At 40.8% G+C, this 15,226-nt stretch overlaps 2 protein-coding genes across 3 annotated transcripts in view; one reads left to right on the top strand and one right to left on the bottom strand.

The window, feature by feature from the left end:
- cep104 (centrosomal protein 104) overlaps window positions 1-15,226 on the bottom strand; it is a 60,786-nt gene that overhangs the window by 18,268 nt on the left and 27,292 nt on the right.
- LOC119905848 (voltage-gated potassium channel subunit beta-2-like) lies at window positions 858-14,547 on the top strand. 2 transcript variants are annotated; one of them, XM_038723200.1, is made up of 9 exons: window positions 858-1,746; window positions 5,534-5,578; window positions 9,703-9,746; window positions 9,918-10,004; window positions 11,824-11,909; window positions 12,242-12,362; window positions 12,514-12,608; window positions 13,422-13,542; window positions 14,030-14,547. In XM_038723200.1, the coding sequence occupies exons 1-9, from the start codon at window positions 1,565-1,567 to the stop codon at window positions 14,218-14,220; spliced, it is 972 nt and encodes a 323-aa protein (XP_038579128.1). In that variant the 5' UTR covers window positions 858-1,564; the 3' UTR covers window positions 14,221-14,547. The 2 variants fall into 2 exon arrangements, with proteins under 2 accessions (XP_038579128.1, XP_038579129.1); XM_038723201.1 differs by lacking the exon at window positions 5,534-5,578 and having other exon boundaries at window positions 867-1,746; window positions 14,030-14,545.

Below are 15,226 nucleotides of genomic sequence, written 5' to 3'. Positions count from 1 at the left end.
TTCAGTTTTTCTTTTTTAATAAATTTGCAAAAATTTCTACATTTCTGTTTTTTTCTGTCAAGATGGGGTGCTGAGTGTACATTACTGAGAAATAAAATGAACTTTTTTGATTTTTGGAAAATGGCTGCAATGAAACAAAGAGTGAAAAATTTAAAGGGTCTGAATACTTTCCGTACCCACTGTACCTAAAGGATCCGACTAGTTGAGAACATTTGTACACATCAGCGCCATATCGGCACAAGGAAGATATTACTATGATTATTGTAGATTTTTCGTTCAGAGGGGGCCATAAGGGCACTGGCCCCTGTTGGCTGCCCCAAAACCGCCACAGGTTGTTGCTGAGATCCTCTCGTGTGTAGGCCTACTTGATGTATCTGAGGCATCCTCACTGTCTGTTAAGTCTCTTCTAAAACCCACCGCTTTTCTTCATTTTATTGTTTTACTGTATAGCACTTTGTGTCCACTTTGGATTTTTAAAGTGCTCGATAAATAATTTTGATTGATGTGACTGTCCAGAGTTGATGTGTTCTGTGAAGGTTTGCACTTCCAGTATAAATGAGTCCATCCATTAATTTTTAACCTTCCTTGGATAGACTGCGTAAAATATGGCTTACTAAGAACAGGCCTAAGTAATGTTGTTCTACCTGGTTTTTACTTCTGGCTGTATAGTGCCTGTTTTCTATAACTAACTGATAATTTATAGTCTTGTGTTACAAATGAGAATTTAATTTCTAGCCTGTGTGTACACACACACCACACCACACACACACACACACACCCACACACACACACACACACACACACACACACGTATATGTGTGTTTGTCATAATTACACATTGTAAGTAGCCGCAAACATAGCCTTAAGGCTACTAACATAAATAGATAACTTATTTTAGAAACAAATCTGAGCTAAATAATGCTTATTTGTGTAAAATGGTATTAAGTTCATGAGTAGTGTGGTCACAAGTTGATCTAGCTGGCTCTTGTTTTTCAGAGAGATGGCTGGCTGCATGCTGTACAAGTTGTTTTGTTACTTCTACAGAATAACAATGTGGTGATAATGACACACTGGAATTGTCTCTCAAGTTTAACTTATTTTCCCTTAATGATTTGGGTTTTAATCCAGTAAAAAACATTTCAACTGCAACCACAGATGCATTTGACTGAAAGTCACTAACCGAAACACCTCTCCCATTTGTTACATCACGTCCAATGTGCTCAAACGTGTAGGCTACAGCGGAACCTAAGCCATGGTAACCCGCTGAAGCGGCTTTGTTTTGGATCACAGTACCTTGCTTGTCAGGACCCGCCCTACTCTGCTTTTGATTGGCTAGTAGTCCTTACCTAGCTACTGCGCATGTGCAACTCCCCACAAAGCTCGAATTGAAGTGAGATGCCTCACTCGCTGGCTAAAACGGCCCGTTCGACACGGGTTGAAAAGAGGAGCTGCAGGAATGTGCAGTGTGACCACAAAAATATGGTGTTTTTTTCAAAATTCAACCATATAAAGCTATTCTGTTACAACCCCTAAATAACATTATGAACCTGAAAATTAGTATAATATGACCTCTTTAACTCACCTTGTACCTTATTTTGTGGTCCATGAGGAACTTTGTATGGCCTATAAATTTTCTTATGTATTAAAAACTTTATTTATTAAAGAAGCAGCATGTCTCTCTCTCTCTGCTAATCTTCCAAGGGCTGAAGTTGTCTTGGGAAGAATCATAAAGAAGAAAGGATGGAGGTAGGAGCTTCATGATGTTTGTCTTGTTTGTCTAGACTTTTAATCTTAGTAGTATCTACTAGTAGTATCATATTAAAAGGCTCAGTTTAAACCGTTTATCCACAATTTTTTACTCTTTTATACTTTTTATTGTATTATCTGTATAGTCAAATGTTGTCAAACCCAAACATTTATTATGGTTGAATCCAGCTCCTCCACTGTGGCGCCTCCATTAGCATCACAGCTGGCGTCAGACAAGACCCAAGGAGAGGTCTATAGTTTAGAGTCATAATTTCTGAAGTTCATGAAGCCAGACAATCCTGTCAAAACTCTAACACAGCAAAGGCTGAAGCGACCATCTAATGGCCAACTCTCCCGGGGATTACCATTAGGACTTTTCCATTGGCACTTTTGACAACACCAAGTATAACCATGCAGATGAGTAGGGAACAAATCCTATGACTTGATGTAAGTCTTGGGTGGACAAAATTTTCTCCATCTCCACCCATCTAGCAATTGAGATCCAAATATCTCTCTCTTTTGACAAGATGGAAGGCCCGGAAAAGTCAAGGTGAGCCAAAACAGTGCAATGGAAAAGCTCACTGTTGTCAAGATCAAGGATTTGATATAAAGACTGGTATCCTGTGTGCCGTTTACCAGCATCCCCCGCAGAAGAAGGGGTGAAGGTCGTTAGACAGCAGCTGACAGAACACAGCTGACATGTGAAGGCTGAGAAGAGCGTAGACCACAGGGCACTGGCAACCCTCTCACACAGATATGTTTAATATGAATTCCCAACCATCACTCAAAATATAAGCACTCAGTTGTGAGGACCCTCCTAACTTTTTTTATTGAATGATGGGAGGAGAATCCAGCCAAAAGGGTGCAGCATATCGATGGGTCACTCACCTTTTCACTTCAAGTCTATTTTCTTCTGCTTTACACATGTAATCATAGTGATTGTTGTTGGATGACCTATATTCAATACTGTGCCTGAACATATCCTATGTACACACTGACGGAGGACTAATGATGCTCCACTGATGGGCCGCTTTTGCTGCACAAGCTGTATAGGCAGCTAGTGCCAATGGGTACTAAGAATTAATGAGAAAAACAGCCAGCTCAACAGGACCACCTGTGCCTACCTTTTGTCTTTGTTATTGTGAGCTGAAAGTCTCAAACCCAAGTATGCGAATGTAGCAAGGCAGATCGTTTGGGCCTCACATTAAGATTAAAACAAATTTCTAAGACATGCAATATTAACCAACTACACCATCTGGGGAATTTCAATTTTCCCAAGCCAACACTGACAAATGAACAGGTTCGTCTTACTTGGAGTAGGGAAGGTCAGAGACGTTGTTCCATTCACAAAACAGTTTATTTTATTTTGACATTTACTTTTTAAAAGGCTTTTACAACATACCATTTAAAACCAGACAGAATTGAGATTCTAAACAAATTAGTAAAAAGAAAACAACCCAGCAAAAGCAAACAATTAGCTCAACAAAACCAAACTGTTTCCAGAGGAAAGAAACAAAATAAACCAAACTAAATATTTACAAAAATCAATATTTACACATAGTGACAAACACACTGTTAAAAACTGAGCTAACTGAGACTGTTAACTCCTTACACCCAATCACACTTTCATACTGTCCTACATTAAAAGAGAATGTCAAACAGAACTTTTGTCATATACAGGTGCTGGTCATATAATTAGAATATCATCAAAAAGTTGATTTATTTCAGTAATTCCATTCAAAAAGTATAACTTGTATAATGTAAACATTCATTCCAAACAGACTGATATATTTCAAGTGTTCATTCCTTTTAATTTTGATGATTATAACTGACAACTAATGAAAACCCCAAAATCAGTATTTCAGAAAATTAGAGCTACCAGTGCCTGGTTTAAGGACCATGGTATCCTTGTTCTTAATTGGCCAGCAAACTGGCCTGACCTTAACCCTATAGAAAATCTATGGGGTATTGTGAAGAGGAAGATGCGATACGCCAGACCCAACAATGCAGAAGAGCTGAAGGCCACTATCAGAGCAACCTGGGCTCTCATAACAGCCTGAGCCACAGACTGATCGACTCCATGCCACGCCGCATTGCTGCAGTAATTCAGGCAAAAAGGGGCCCCAACTAAGTACTGAGTGCTGTACATGCTCATACTTTTCATGTTCATACTTTTCAGTTGGCCAACATTTCTAAAAATCCTTTTTTTGTATTGGTCTTAAGTAATATTCTAATTTTCAGAGATACTGAAATTGGGATTTTCATTAGTTGTCAGTTTTAATCATCACAATTAAATGAAATAAACATTTGAAATATCAGTCTGTGTGTAATGAATGAATATAATATCCAAGTTTCACTTTTTGAATGGAATTACTGAAATAAATCCACTTTTTGATGATATTCTAATTATATGACCAGCACCTGTACATAAAGGTTTTGTCTAGCATATAAAAAGAGGAATGGCAGCTTTTCCTCAACTGGGCAGGCAAGAGACTGGACTGCCACTTCAGGAAGACGCCATGCCCTAGAAACAAAGAGGCACCAGACTGCAAATTAGCACTCACGTGTGGCTAAACACAACTGATTAGCTGTTCACCCATTCTACATGACCACCTACTTGTGATAAGCGACAAACGGACACACTCTAGACGGAAGCTCCAACCTTGCAGGAAGCCTACACTGGCAAGCAATTGCTTGTCCACATGGGGAGGGAAAGGTCCACAGGGAGCATGGGACCACAAGCAACCCAAATTAACAGTTTGCAACAGCATTTCAGTTTTTTGCTCCCATTATGATTTACCAGAGATGGTGTAGACAATGGGATGTCAAATATGTTCTGAGGCCATCGCAGTGATATAACAGGGCCTGAAATGAAAAATGACATGAACTTGTGTTCCAGATATTCTATATTCTATAGTTCCATATTTCAATTTCTTTCATTACCCGAAGGTTTGATTTAATCTCTTTCTATCTAAATTTACCTAGCCTTCCTCCTCTTGTCATCTCAGAGAGGCTTAGAGAAGGGGATTTGGTTCTGAGATATCTGATGAGCTTTGGGCTCAGTAATCTCAAAACTTCTTCTAGAGCAGACAAATGTCAGGTCAGGAGAGGGGACATCCATTCTGGACTTGCCCTAAAGTTAAACATTTTGGGAGGCAATCAGTACATTTACTTTGTTTAATTATGGGGAACAATTTGACCTATACCGTGTACTTGCTCTTACTTCCTAAAACTACTATTTAGGACCCAATATGCTTTAATGTTTCTATAAGGGGTTATTTTGACAGTTTTGGCTCAATGATATGGTATCCTATCTTTATTTGGAGGAGATTACATACTCCTCACCTGATTCATACTGTAAATTTGTTAAGATTTTGTTGCTTTTTTGATTATATCAGAAAGCAAATGGGCTCGGCTGTCACTAAATAGTGGATATTGATTAATGCACCCCTTCAGGGTGTGACTTCATGTACATTTTATTTGACCTAGCTTTTAATCCATACTCAATGCATATCCCCTATCGCTGTTACAATGTATGGACATTTCCATCCTCTACGGTTATTTCCGTTACACCAGCTATGGTCACTGGAGAAACTGAATATCTGGGCATGCATACACAATTATTTGCTACTCTGCTACTTATGTTGTACTCTGTACTACTGTTTTTGTGAAGTGCTTGATGATATATTGCTTTTTTGTCCCCAAGAGATATTGTTTCCAGGTGTCATTTGAGAGAATGAAACTACCACAGTCTGATTTCTGTTTTTATTTATGGTCCTACATGCAGGCGTTCCAGTTTAGTCATCACCACCAAAATCTTCTGGGGTGGAAAGTATGTCTATGCTTTCTTTTTCTCTCCTACTCCGCTCTGTCTCTCCTTCTTTTACTCTTTCTATGATTGCAATGAATGAATGCTCCTTAGTAGCCATAAGCTAAGAGCTAAGCACCTCACAGTGAAACATAGGGCTATTATAATAAAGCATATAATAGTAAAACAGTCAAATAGAAGCCCTGCTTACAATATGTGCATATTCCTCATCCAGACTGCAACCAAGCAGTGGATTTCACTAGTATTAATATAATGACTTGGTATGGGATTTTTTGTTATCTGGGGATACAAAGCATAGGCTACAATAGCAAAGATAGATTTCAGTCCTTCAGTCCGCTTTCTGTCATTCCACTGAGGCTGAAGTGAGCCTGCAATGTTGTCCAAAGGGACATAACAAGACCTACAGTTGTTCTTTTTTTCAGTACTCCCTGCAATTGGCGTGGCAGAACAGGGTGGTTCCCATTTTTAAAAAGGGGGACCCGAGGGTTTGTTCCACTTATAGGTGTATCACTCTGCTCAGCCACCCTGGGAAAGTTTCTTTCAGGGTGCTGAAAAAGAGACAAACCTCCACTCCAGGAGGAGCAATGCTGATTTTATCCTGGCTATGGAACACTGGACCAGCTCTTTCCCCCTTTCATGGCATGGGGGGTCTACATGTGTCTAGTGGTTTCAGAAATAGCTAGAAAAGACATTTTTTGGAGCATTTTTCGCCTTCGTTTGATAGGACAGTGGATAGAATGAGGAAAGAGGGAGAGATATAGGGGGCGACATGCGGCAAAGGGCCACAGGCTAGACCCGAACCCAGGCTACTACAGTGCCTTGTACATGGGGTGCGCGCTACCAACTGAGCTAAATGTGCCCCAGAAAAAATAGCTTTTGACTGTGTCCCAAGGTGGTCATGTGCGGGACACTGAGGAAGTATGGGGTAGTCAGACCATTGCTAAGAACCATCTGGTTCCTATGATGCTTTCAACGGTAACAACATAACAAACGGTACTGTGCATGTGCATTACTCTGGCCCAAACTTAACTTCCGTCAGACTTCCGCAAGTAATCCATAATGCAAGTAAATAACCTTAGCTGCCAGTCGAAGAAAAGAAATGTTACTTGGCCAAACTGAAACATGATAAGGTCACACTACCAGACCCGCTGAACAGAAATTTGAGACATGAATGTTTTTCCACCGACCTGTGTGATTTACAACGGTGTTTCCCAAAGAATGACAGCGTAAAGGTCCATTTATACTCCTCCGCATGGCCATGCATTTATACTTGTACGTAGGTGTGTCCGTCATTCGTCAATTACATCCCCAAACTCTAGTCGGCAGTAGCGCTACAGCGTCCACTGTGTTGACTTTTGCTGGCCAAGCTGGCTAACTTCCAGTTTTAAGCTCTGCTAACCTTTTCAAAGGTTACTGACCGAAGGGATCAAATTCTGATAGCGAAACGAGTCATTTCGCTCGGGTTGCGACGGTCAAATATATTGATTCACTGTGTTACAGCCGCCGTTTTGGCCGTTACTTCAAAGCGCAGGATACTTCCGATCGGCTCGGAGGCATAGCGAGGCTACCCAGCTGACCAGTCACAGAGCTTACGGTCCGCGTCGACTCGACGTGTAGTTACATTTTTGAGGAGGTGCAAGTCAGGTGATGGCGTGAAGCTTCTGGTATTGTGTGTCCAGGGAATTGTTTAAAAAAATTGGAGGTATTGATTTACTTTTATGCTATGATTTTAATGTTCTAAAACTTTCTATAAAACTGTCTGCATTTCATTTAGTTATATTCAGTTATATTGGAAACTACTGTACAAACACAATTTTACTCCCCATGATGTACCCATCTGGAATTGCAGATTCATTCTCTTTAGAAATAAGTCCCTGTATCTCAATGAATGGATGGAAAACAATATTTGGTCTGTCACACATTTACTGGACAACTATGGAAATGTTTTATCTTTTGAAGATTTCGGTACAAAAAGCATCCAAAGCAAGTATCCCAAAAAATGCACTGCCTCATATGTTCAACCCCCCTTTTCTTCCTTCATTGATGATTGCTAATCACCAGTTCTGTAGTAAGACTTTGCAAAACAAAATGTTCCGTGATATCTTTACACAGAGATCTCTTTATACCCAATGCAACACAGCCGAAATGCTGCCTCTCTTATTTTCAGTCATTATTCTCTGAAGAAACTATGCACAGATTTCTCACCAACAGCTAAAGAGCTTTACTTCAAAGTATTTAATGGCATATATCCTTCAAGAGATCTCCTCTCACATAGATTTAACATTGATCCAACTAACTGTATATTCTGTGATGAGGACATAGAGACCACGGATCACTTGTTTTTCTTCTGTCCTTACAGTAACACATTCTGGTGTGACATGTATGATTGGCTGGAACCTTATCTCCAGCCTCTCTCCAATTTCACAAGAGATAACATCACATTTGGAATTATAATGAAGGACAAAAACTATGAACTGCTCTTAAACACTTCTTCATCCACAAATGTAAATGTTTAAAAACACAGCCTCTTTTTAATGTCTTCAAGAAAGAATTTGCATACTACAAGTCCCTGTTGTTCATGAAGAAGAAAACAGCTAAAAAACGTGTTTCCTGTTAGCACTGATATTTGGTGATCTCTGACTATGCCAGATATTGTTAATAAATAACATGTAAATTTTCACCTCAATAAAAAAAAAAAAGTCAGGCGACGGCATAGCCTCTGCGTAGCCCCGTACCTACGCCGTCACCTACCCCGTCGATTTGACGCAGAAGTATAATTTGCACTTAACTGTGGCGAGCGCGGCGGGGGGGATCCCCGACATTGACGTTGGATGGATTTGGATGGATGGTCTGCTGTCAATGTGTTTGTGGGAGACCGAGAGAGAAAGGAAGTGAGTGAGAGGAGGTGCTGAGCGAATATGCACTGCATGCAGCTCTGAAATCTAAGTTTTCCCATCTTAAATTGTAAAGATAACGGAAATCAATATGCGGCGGTCAGCGCTGATAATGTAGTGGGCCGCCACAAATAAATGAATGTACGGGAAACACTGTACTGGATATCACTCACCGTATTAGCCAGTAAACACAAACCCATTGATAAACAAACAGAATGGAAGTTAACTTTGTGCTGGGGGCGTCACCTTGGCAATGCATCCGATGAAAGCTCTATAACCAAGGTGAGATCTGTGTCCGTATTCTCTGTACAAAGTCAAATATCCCCCACCAGGGTTGTCCCTTGTCACAGATTTTGTTTGTGATACTCATGGACAGGACAGGATCTCAAGGGGGGAGGAGGCTGTCCTGTCTGATAGGACCTCAGAATTGCATCTCTACTCTTTGCAGAGGATGTGGTTCTGTTGGCTTCATCAGAACATGCTTGAGAGATTATATATCTCATCTGACCTGGGAACACCTTAGAATCCCCCAGGAGCAAGTGGAAAATGTCTGGACTACCCTGCTTAGCCTGCTGCCACCCCAACCTGGCCCCGGATAAGTGGAAGAAAATGGATGGAAGGATAGGATTTGGTTCTGTGCTTTGTGCTTACCTATATTCAATATAGCAATGATACCTATAATACAATATATTTTACAATATAAAATGTCAATAATCCTTCCTGATCTCCCAGTACTGTCATTTCAGAACCTGCCACTCCCTTCTCTCTCCAGTAACCCCTTTCCCTCACCTGGCATGCTTCACCCATCTTCACTCACCTGCTTCTCATTTTCTCTGATTAGATCCAGCCCTATATGTACTGGCCCATCCTTTTATCCTAGTATGCTAAGCTTTCCAGCATTCGTTACCAGTGAGTGTAACATAAGATGTATCTGTAGCAAAAGTCTCAGGAGCACGGTTTAATACAGTGTCTTTATTTCACACGCTGCCGCACACACACACTTTCCCACAATAAAGCTCCTTGCCCGGGCTGACCACACGCTCCCCGGCTCGCTCACGCCGGTCACCTTAGGACAGTCCTCCACACGGTCTGCACTCCCTGGCTCTGCTCACCTGAGCCACCTCTCCCTACTGCAGCTGAATGCAAATCATGCCCACCTCCACAGTATTAAATTCGAAATGTATTATGTTTGAATTCTACGCACCCAGTGAAATGCTCAATGTTTTTTTTCAGAGCAGAAATGGAAAGAGGGTTGTCTAGAAAACATATAATTGAAGGTAAGAGTTTTAGCTACTACTGTGAATAATTATAAGGCTAGCATTTTGTCATGACAGCAAAAGTAGATTGATTTATTTGAACAACCAAGTTGCATGTGCATCATAGCCACATAACATCACATTTCTCATATGTAAGGCTAAAATAAATATGCAATTGTATTTATGAAACAGGTCTAAGAGCATCACTAGAGAGGCTTCAGCTGGAGTACATAGACGTGGTTTTTGCAAATCGACCAGATCCTAATACACCTATAGAAGGTGGGTGTGCTTTTTGTCCAACTGTTTCTTTGCTTTCTCTGGTGGGGAAAATGTATTGTTGAGTTTGACCCAGTCCAATCAGACTTGCTGGAATGTTGGTTGTCCAGATTACATTAGAGAGAGCACCCGGTAACTACATTATGTCCTAACACATCACGTGTGGTAGACATTGTGAAATTTTATTTAAATTGCATGATGAGTGTCACACAGAGCTTACTTTCTGTTTCCAGTAGGTGGAGCTACAACTATAACTGACAATTGTAGATGTGTTCGGGGCAGGACCGTTATGAAGCACCTAAAGTTTGGTGCAGATTTGAGAATTTACAGTGAAGTTACAACAACTTCCTGTTTTGGTGCTGAGGAAACAATGGAACAGGGGGGGCTTCCGGTCTGAGACGTAAATCCAATGCAGAAGTCTGTTGAACCTACATTCTATTGAACAGCCATCAGAAGGCGACTCCTCTGGTTGCAATAAGAAGTCCGGTTCCATTAGAAATAATGGCAAAATTACCCTACTTCTCAGCTGATTTATTACTTCAGTAAACACTTTCATTATGAGTTTCTGGTCTCAATCGCTAGTTTCAAGTCTTCTTCAGTAAAACATAATGTTCATTTAGTAAATTATGGTCCCATTTAGAGGAAAGTAGACCACAAAGCAGAGTATACTTCAGGGATTATCTGTGATTGACAAGTCGTTACCATGGCGACCTGACAATCAGGCCACCATGACTCGTACCCTCGGCACTGTGTAAATTTAACCAGCGCTGTTGAAAAAGCTTATTAGGAGTTGGCTGTTCATTTTATCTGGTGAGTATTTAGTTTTAAGACAGTTAGTTATCAGCCCAGTTAAAATGACAGTTAACGTGAGTCACAGTTGCACCTAGCTAAGCAAGCTAGCTAGCTCCACCGTCGCGTTCAAATATGGTCATGTCTGGTGCCTGTTGCAAAAACACAACATGGCAGCGCCCCCATCTGCCAAACTTGAGGCTTCAAAACCGCAGTCCACAAACCAACGGGTGATGTCACGATGACTACGTCCACTTCTTTTATACAGTCTATGGTACCAAGTCATTGTGCCACACACTTGGCAAGACCTTGTTATAGCTTTGCTTCTGGCCGTGTTTGTTGTGCTACATCTGGCTATAGTGGAAGAAATGCTCTCTATGTGATGGAGTCCCACACCCCATCTGACACCAACTTTCTCAGAAACCTGAACACATAACAGACGCTGCCTTGAGCCTGGTAATGAAGTGATGTGAAATGTTGGAAGTCTCCGCTGGTCACAGTTATCAAGCCCAATTTTAAGTATTTAACCCTCATTGCTTTTTAGAAGTGCTTAATGTCTGCTTGAAAACGTCATCATTCCAAAAGCATGGATTAAGGGCCTCATCAAAAACAGCTGGTAGGCATTCATAAAACTTGAACCTTCCCAAAACATCACCCAATGTGGTGATGTGATTGAGAATTGAGTTATTGATCAGCCAACATATTTATCCAACAGTGTACTGACTGGGATGCCTTAACCAAGTTGCTCTTGCTTATGCCACAAGCCGTCACCCAGTATTGTCTGTCTAACTTCTGACTGGTTTGTTCAATCACATGTCAGAGAGAATCCAAGAAGTGTTGTTGGGGAGTACTAAAAAACCCAGAACCTAGATGAAGAACATATTAGACTGTACAGTTTTTATGCCATTCTTTGTCAGTTTATTTTACCTGGTCGCTGTTTTTTTTTTTTTTGAGCAGTTTCTTTCTGTCTTTTGGAGTCTGTCTGATGATTGCAAAAACTTGGTAACCTAGCTTATTTGGGATGTTTTGATAGAGACGGTGAGGGCAATGACCCATGTGATCAACCAGGGGATGGCCATGTATTGGGGGACATCAAGATGGACCTCCATGGAGATAATGGTGAGTTTACACAAGTTTCCAAGTAGTCTGTAAATGCATTCATGGGTCCATTTGGTTCCTTGTAACCTAAATTCAACCCACAATCTGAGTTAGTGCCAGGTCCGAATTATTATCAGTCTAAACACATCTAGTCATGCCATTGTTGGTGTTCTCCTTCTGTTTTGGTCCACCACATTTAGATTATCCTTGGGTCTAGTAAAGATTGGCTTTCTTTTTAGAAATTGTATTCATGCACACTGGGTAAGGGTAGGTCCATTTTTGAACAGGTCAAAATTTGGGATCTGTGAAGACGTGTGTAACTGTTCACTAACTGTTCCTTGTATTTGCTGTAGGAAGCATACTCAGTGGCAAGACAGTTCAACCAGATCCCACCCATCTGCGAACAGGCAGAGTACCACATGTTCCAGAGGGAGAAAGTTGAAGTGCAACTCCCTGATCTCTTCCACAAGATAGGTAAATAGCTGCCATAGTCTGTGAGAAGGTCTGGAGGCTGCCCTCCCCACCAGGCCCCCACACTGTAACACTGCAAATAAACAATTCATTCAACATTAGAAATTTGCTGTGTGTGATTTGGTCCATTACAAGGCCTGTTTTGGGTACGCAGGCATTGGAGCAATGACATGGTCTCCACTGGCCTGTGGAATCATCTCAGGGAAGTATAACAGTGGGATCCCCCCTTATTCACGTGCCTCACTTAAGGTAACTCCTGTTTCTCCTAATATTCATTATGTCTACTCTGTTTTCTATTTCTAAAATGTTGTATATATTTTAACACGCTTTGCTCAAATTGAATTACAGAACAAGTTCTGAGATATCTGTGTCTGAAATTTTTACCCCCATTGCATTACAATGAGATTTTCACTGTGACGCTCACAGCATTGGAAAAAATACATTTGAAAACCTGAACAGCAACGTGTCATGCTACAAACAATGTCCCATTTACTTTGCGTAATAAACTTACTGTGTTTTCATTGGAACTACTAACTACTCACTATTAGTGATAGGGAAACCACTTTGAAACCATATCCAATGAAGCTACAAGCTGCTGCTCTCTTCCCTAAAAGAAGTTGTGCTACAACAACACTATACTTTAAGTGAAAGTAGTGAGCTATAGCACAAGCTAATGTGCTGTATTAAAGAGGTGGTATGCTTTTTAGCTTTTTCCTCTTTATTGAGTTATATACCTTTTTTGTGCATGTACTATGTTTGCAAAGTGAAAAAGCCCGAGGTCCAGCCCAAAGGGAGTTCCCATCTCCCACAGAAAACTCTGCTCTAAACTGCTTGAAAACAGCTTATTTGTAGTCCAGCCGTTTCCCTTTCATCCTTGTGACGTCACAGGGATGAAAGCTAAATGCGCCTCATATAACGCTCGCCAAGCGGCTAGTCCGACACGCCCTCAAAAACACCAGTGGAAAAACACTGGGCTGCAGCACACACTAGAGACCTGCGGGTACACTACAAGAATCCCTGTCTTGCCTTAAGCCCCGGGCTGTTTTGTGCTGTCTGCAACAGGGCTATCAGTGGATGAAGGACAAGATCCTGAGTGAGGAGGGGCACCGTCAGCAGCTGAAGCTAAAAGAGTTGCAGGCAGTTGCTGAGCGACTAGGCTGCACTCTGCCCCAGCTGGCTATCGGTAAAACCAAACTGCAATTTGTTACTCTGTGTTTACGTCCATCATGTCCCGCTATGAAGTTGTCCATGTTTTTTTCTACAGGAATAAGGTTTCTGTCTGTCATGATAACTTGTTATTAAAATTGATTGACACTTTATTACAATTATAGCAAATTATATCCTTTATTTATTCTATGGTTAATAACATAAAAAAGGAAAGTCTTGCGGTATTGTTTTTTCATAAAACATGAATAAAGAACAAGTGAGAAAACTCCATCAGCCCTTCATTAAACATGCAGGCCACAGACCTTTTCTTACACAGCATGTTGAAATATTTAGGGATTCATATAAAACATGACTATATTTGCACAAATGTGTCCAGCACACATAATGTGTGTTGTTATCCCCTAGCCTGTGTTGTAATCCAGATGACTTTGCAGTTACCTCCACACAACAATGGCTACTGAAGGACTGCACAACTTTTCTTCTTTTTTTGCAAATTCTCACAGCCTGGTGCTTGAGGAACGAAGGTGTGAACTCTGTCCTCCTGGGAGCTTCCAGAACCGAGCAGCTGATGGAGAATATCAGAGCAATACAGGTTAGAAAGCATACAGGCAGCAGGTGGAAACACTTTAACAGTTCCATAACAACAGCCAACACAACATGGTACCAAACAGTCTTTTGTGAGTGTTTGGAATGATTTAGGTCACTTTCAGGCCTTAAGTTTACTTGGTACAGACCAAAGAAACATATAATCAGTTGTTACCTTTCATGTTCTGGTCAGTTTCGTTTTAAAACTGCAACAACCCCAGTCCCAGACGTTAATCCAAGCCCCAGCCCAATTTCTCCCTTCCAGAATTTAAATGCAGAATATATAAAACCTGTCCATATTCTAAGACAAAGCCGTTGTAACCTTCATGATTTTAAGAATGTAAAACAACGATCACTTTGTGAGCACAGTGCAGCAGCATGGATACTTCTTGGCTATTTGTCTCTTTGTCCTGTTGGGATTACAGTGTGATCAAGGCATGATAAACCAAGGTGTAGGGCTTGTGGGAAATTGTGTTAATTAAAGGCTTCTAAAAACATAAATATTAAATAAACAACAATATTAGACAATTAAAAAAAAAAAATACCGTCCTTATATAAACATATGAAGCGAGCCACACAACATACGGTTGAGAAAGGCTCTGTTCCAAGGCTGGATTTATTGTAATTAGCGTAGTTACAAATGTTAACGGGATTTTTAGTGGAAACGTCAATGGGAAGTTTCTTACTGTAGCAGAATCTGGTTTCACTTGGACTCTCTGTATCAGCACTAAGTAGTAGTTTTTTCATTATTATGAAGTCATGCTTTCCTCTGACGCACCTGTCACACATTGAGGTATGCCGAGATTTGTTCAACTGAATGCTAGTGTCTGCAGCTTCTACCTGTGTCTGCCTTATATCTTATTAAAAATGTATCCATTTTTCAAAAAGGTGTGCCAAAATTTGATAACCAACCACTCAGTGGTGTCAAACAGTATACAAAGCAATACAAATACAAAACAACAATACGATACAGGTGCATGTAAAAAATTTGAATATTGTCATTTTTTCATCCATCCATCATCAACCGCTTATCCTGCGTACAGGGTCACGGGGGGGCTGGAGCCAATCCCAGCTGACATCAGGCGAAAGGCGGGGTACACCCTGGACAGGTCACC

Source organism: Micropterus salmoides, unplaced genomic scaffold, assembly GCF_014851395.1.
Source record: "Micropterus salmoides isolate LMB-PRFRI ecotype aquatic unplaced genomic scaffold, ASM1485139v1 Ms_hic_scaffold_16, whole genome shotgun sequence".
Classification (NCBI taxonomy): domain Eukaryota; kingdom Metazoa; phylum Chordata; class Actinopteri; order Centrarchiformes; family Centrarchidae; genus Micropterus; species Micropterus salmoides.
The sequence above is the reverse complement of the archived record's forward strand: the minus strand, read 5'-3'. Positions and strand labels throughout refer to the sequence as shown.

Excerpts from the sequence above, each read along its gene's own strand:
- LOC119905848 (XM_038723200.1), top strand. The coding sequence starts at position 1,565 with ATGACCTCTTTAACTCACCTTGTACCTTATTTTGTGGTCCATGAGGAA. Across the intron at positions 9,747-9,917 it reads TAGAAAACATATAATTGAAG|GTCTAAGAGCATCACTAGAG; the intron begins GTAAGAGTTTTA and ends TTTATGAAACAG. Across the intron at positions 12,363-12,513 it reads TGATCTCTTCCACAAGATAG|GCATTGGAGCAATGACATGG; the intron begins GTAAATAGCTGC and ends TTGGGTACGCAG.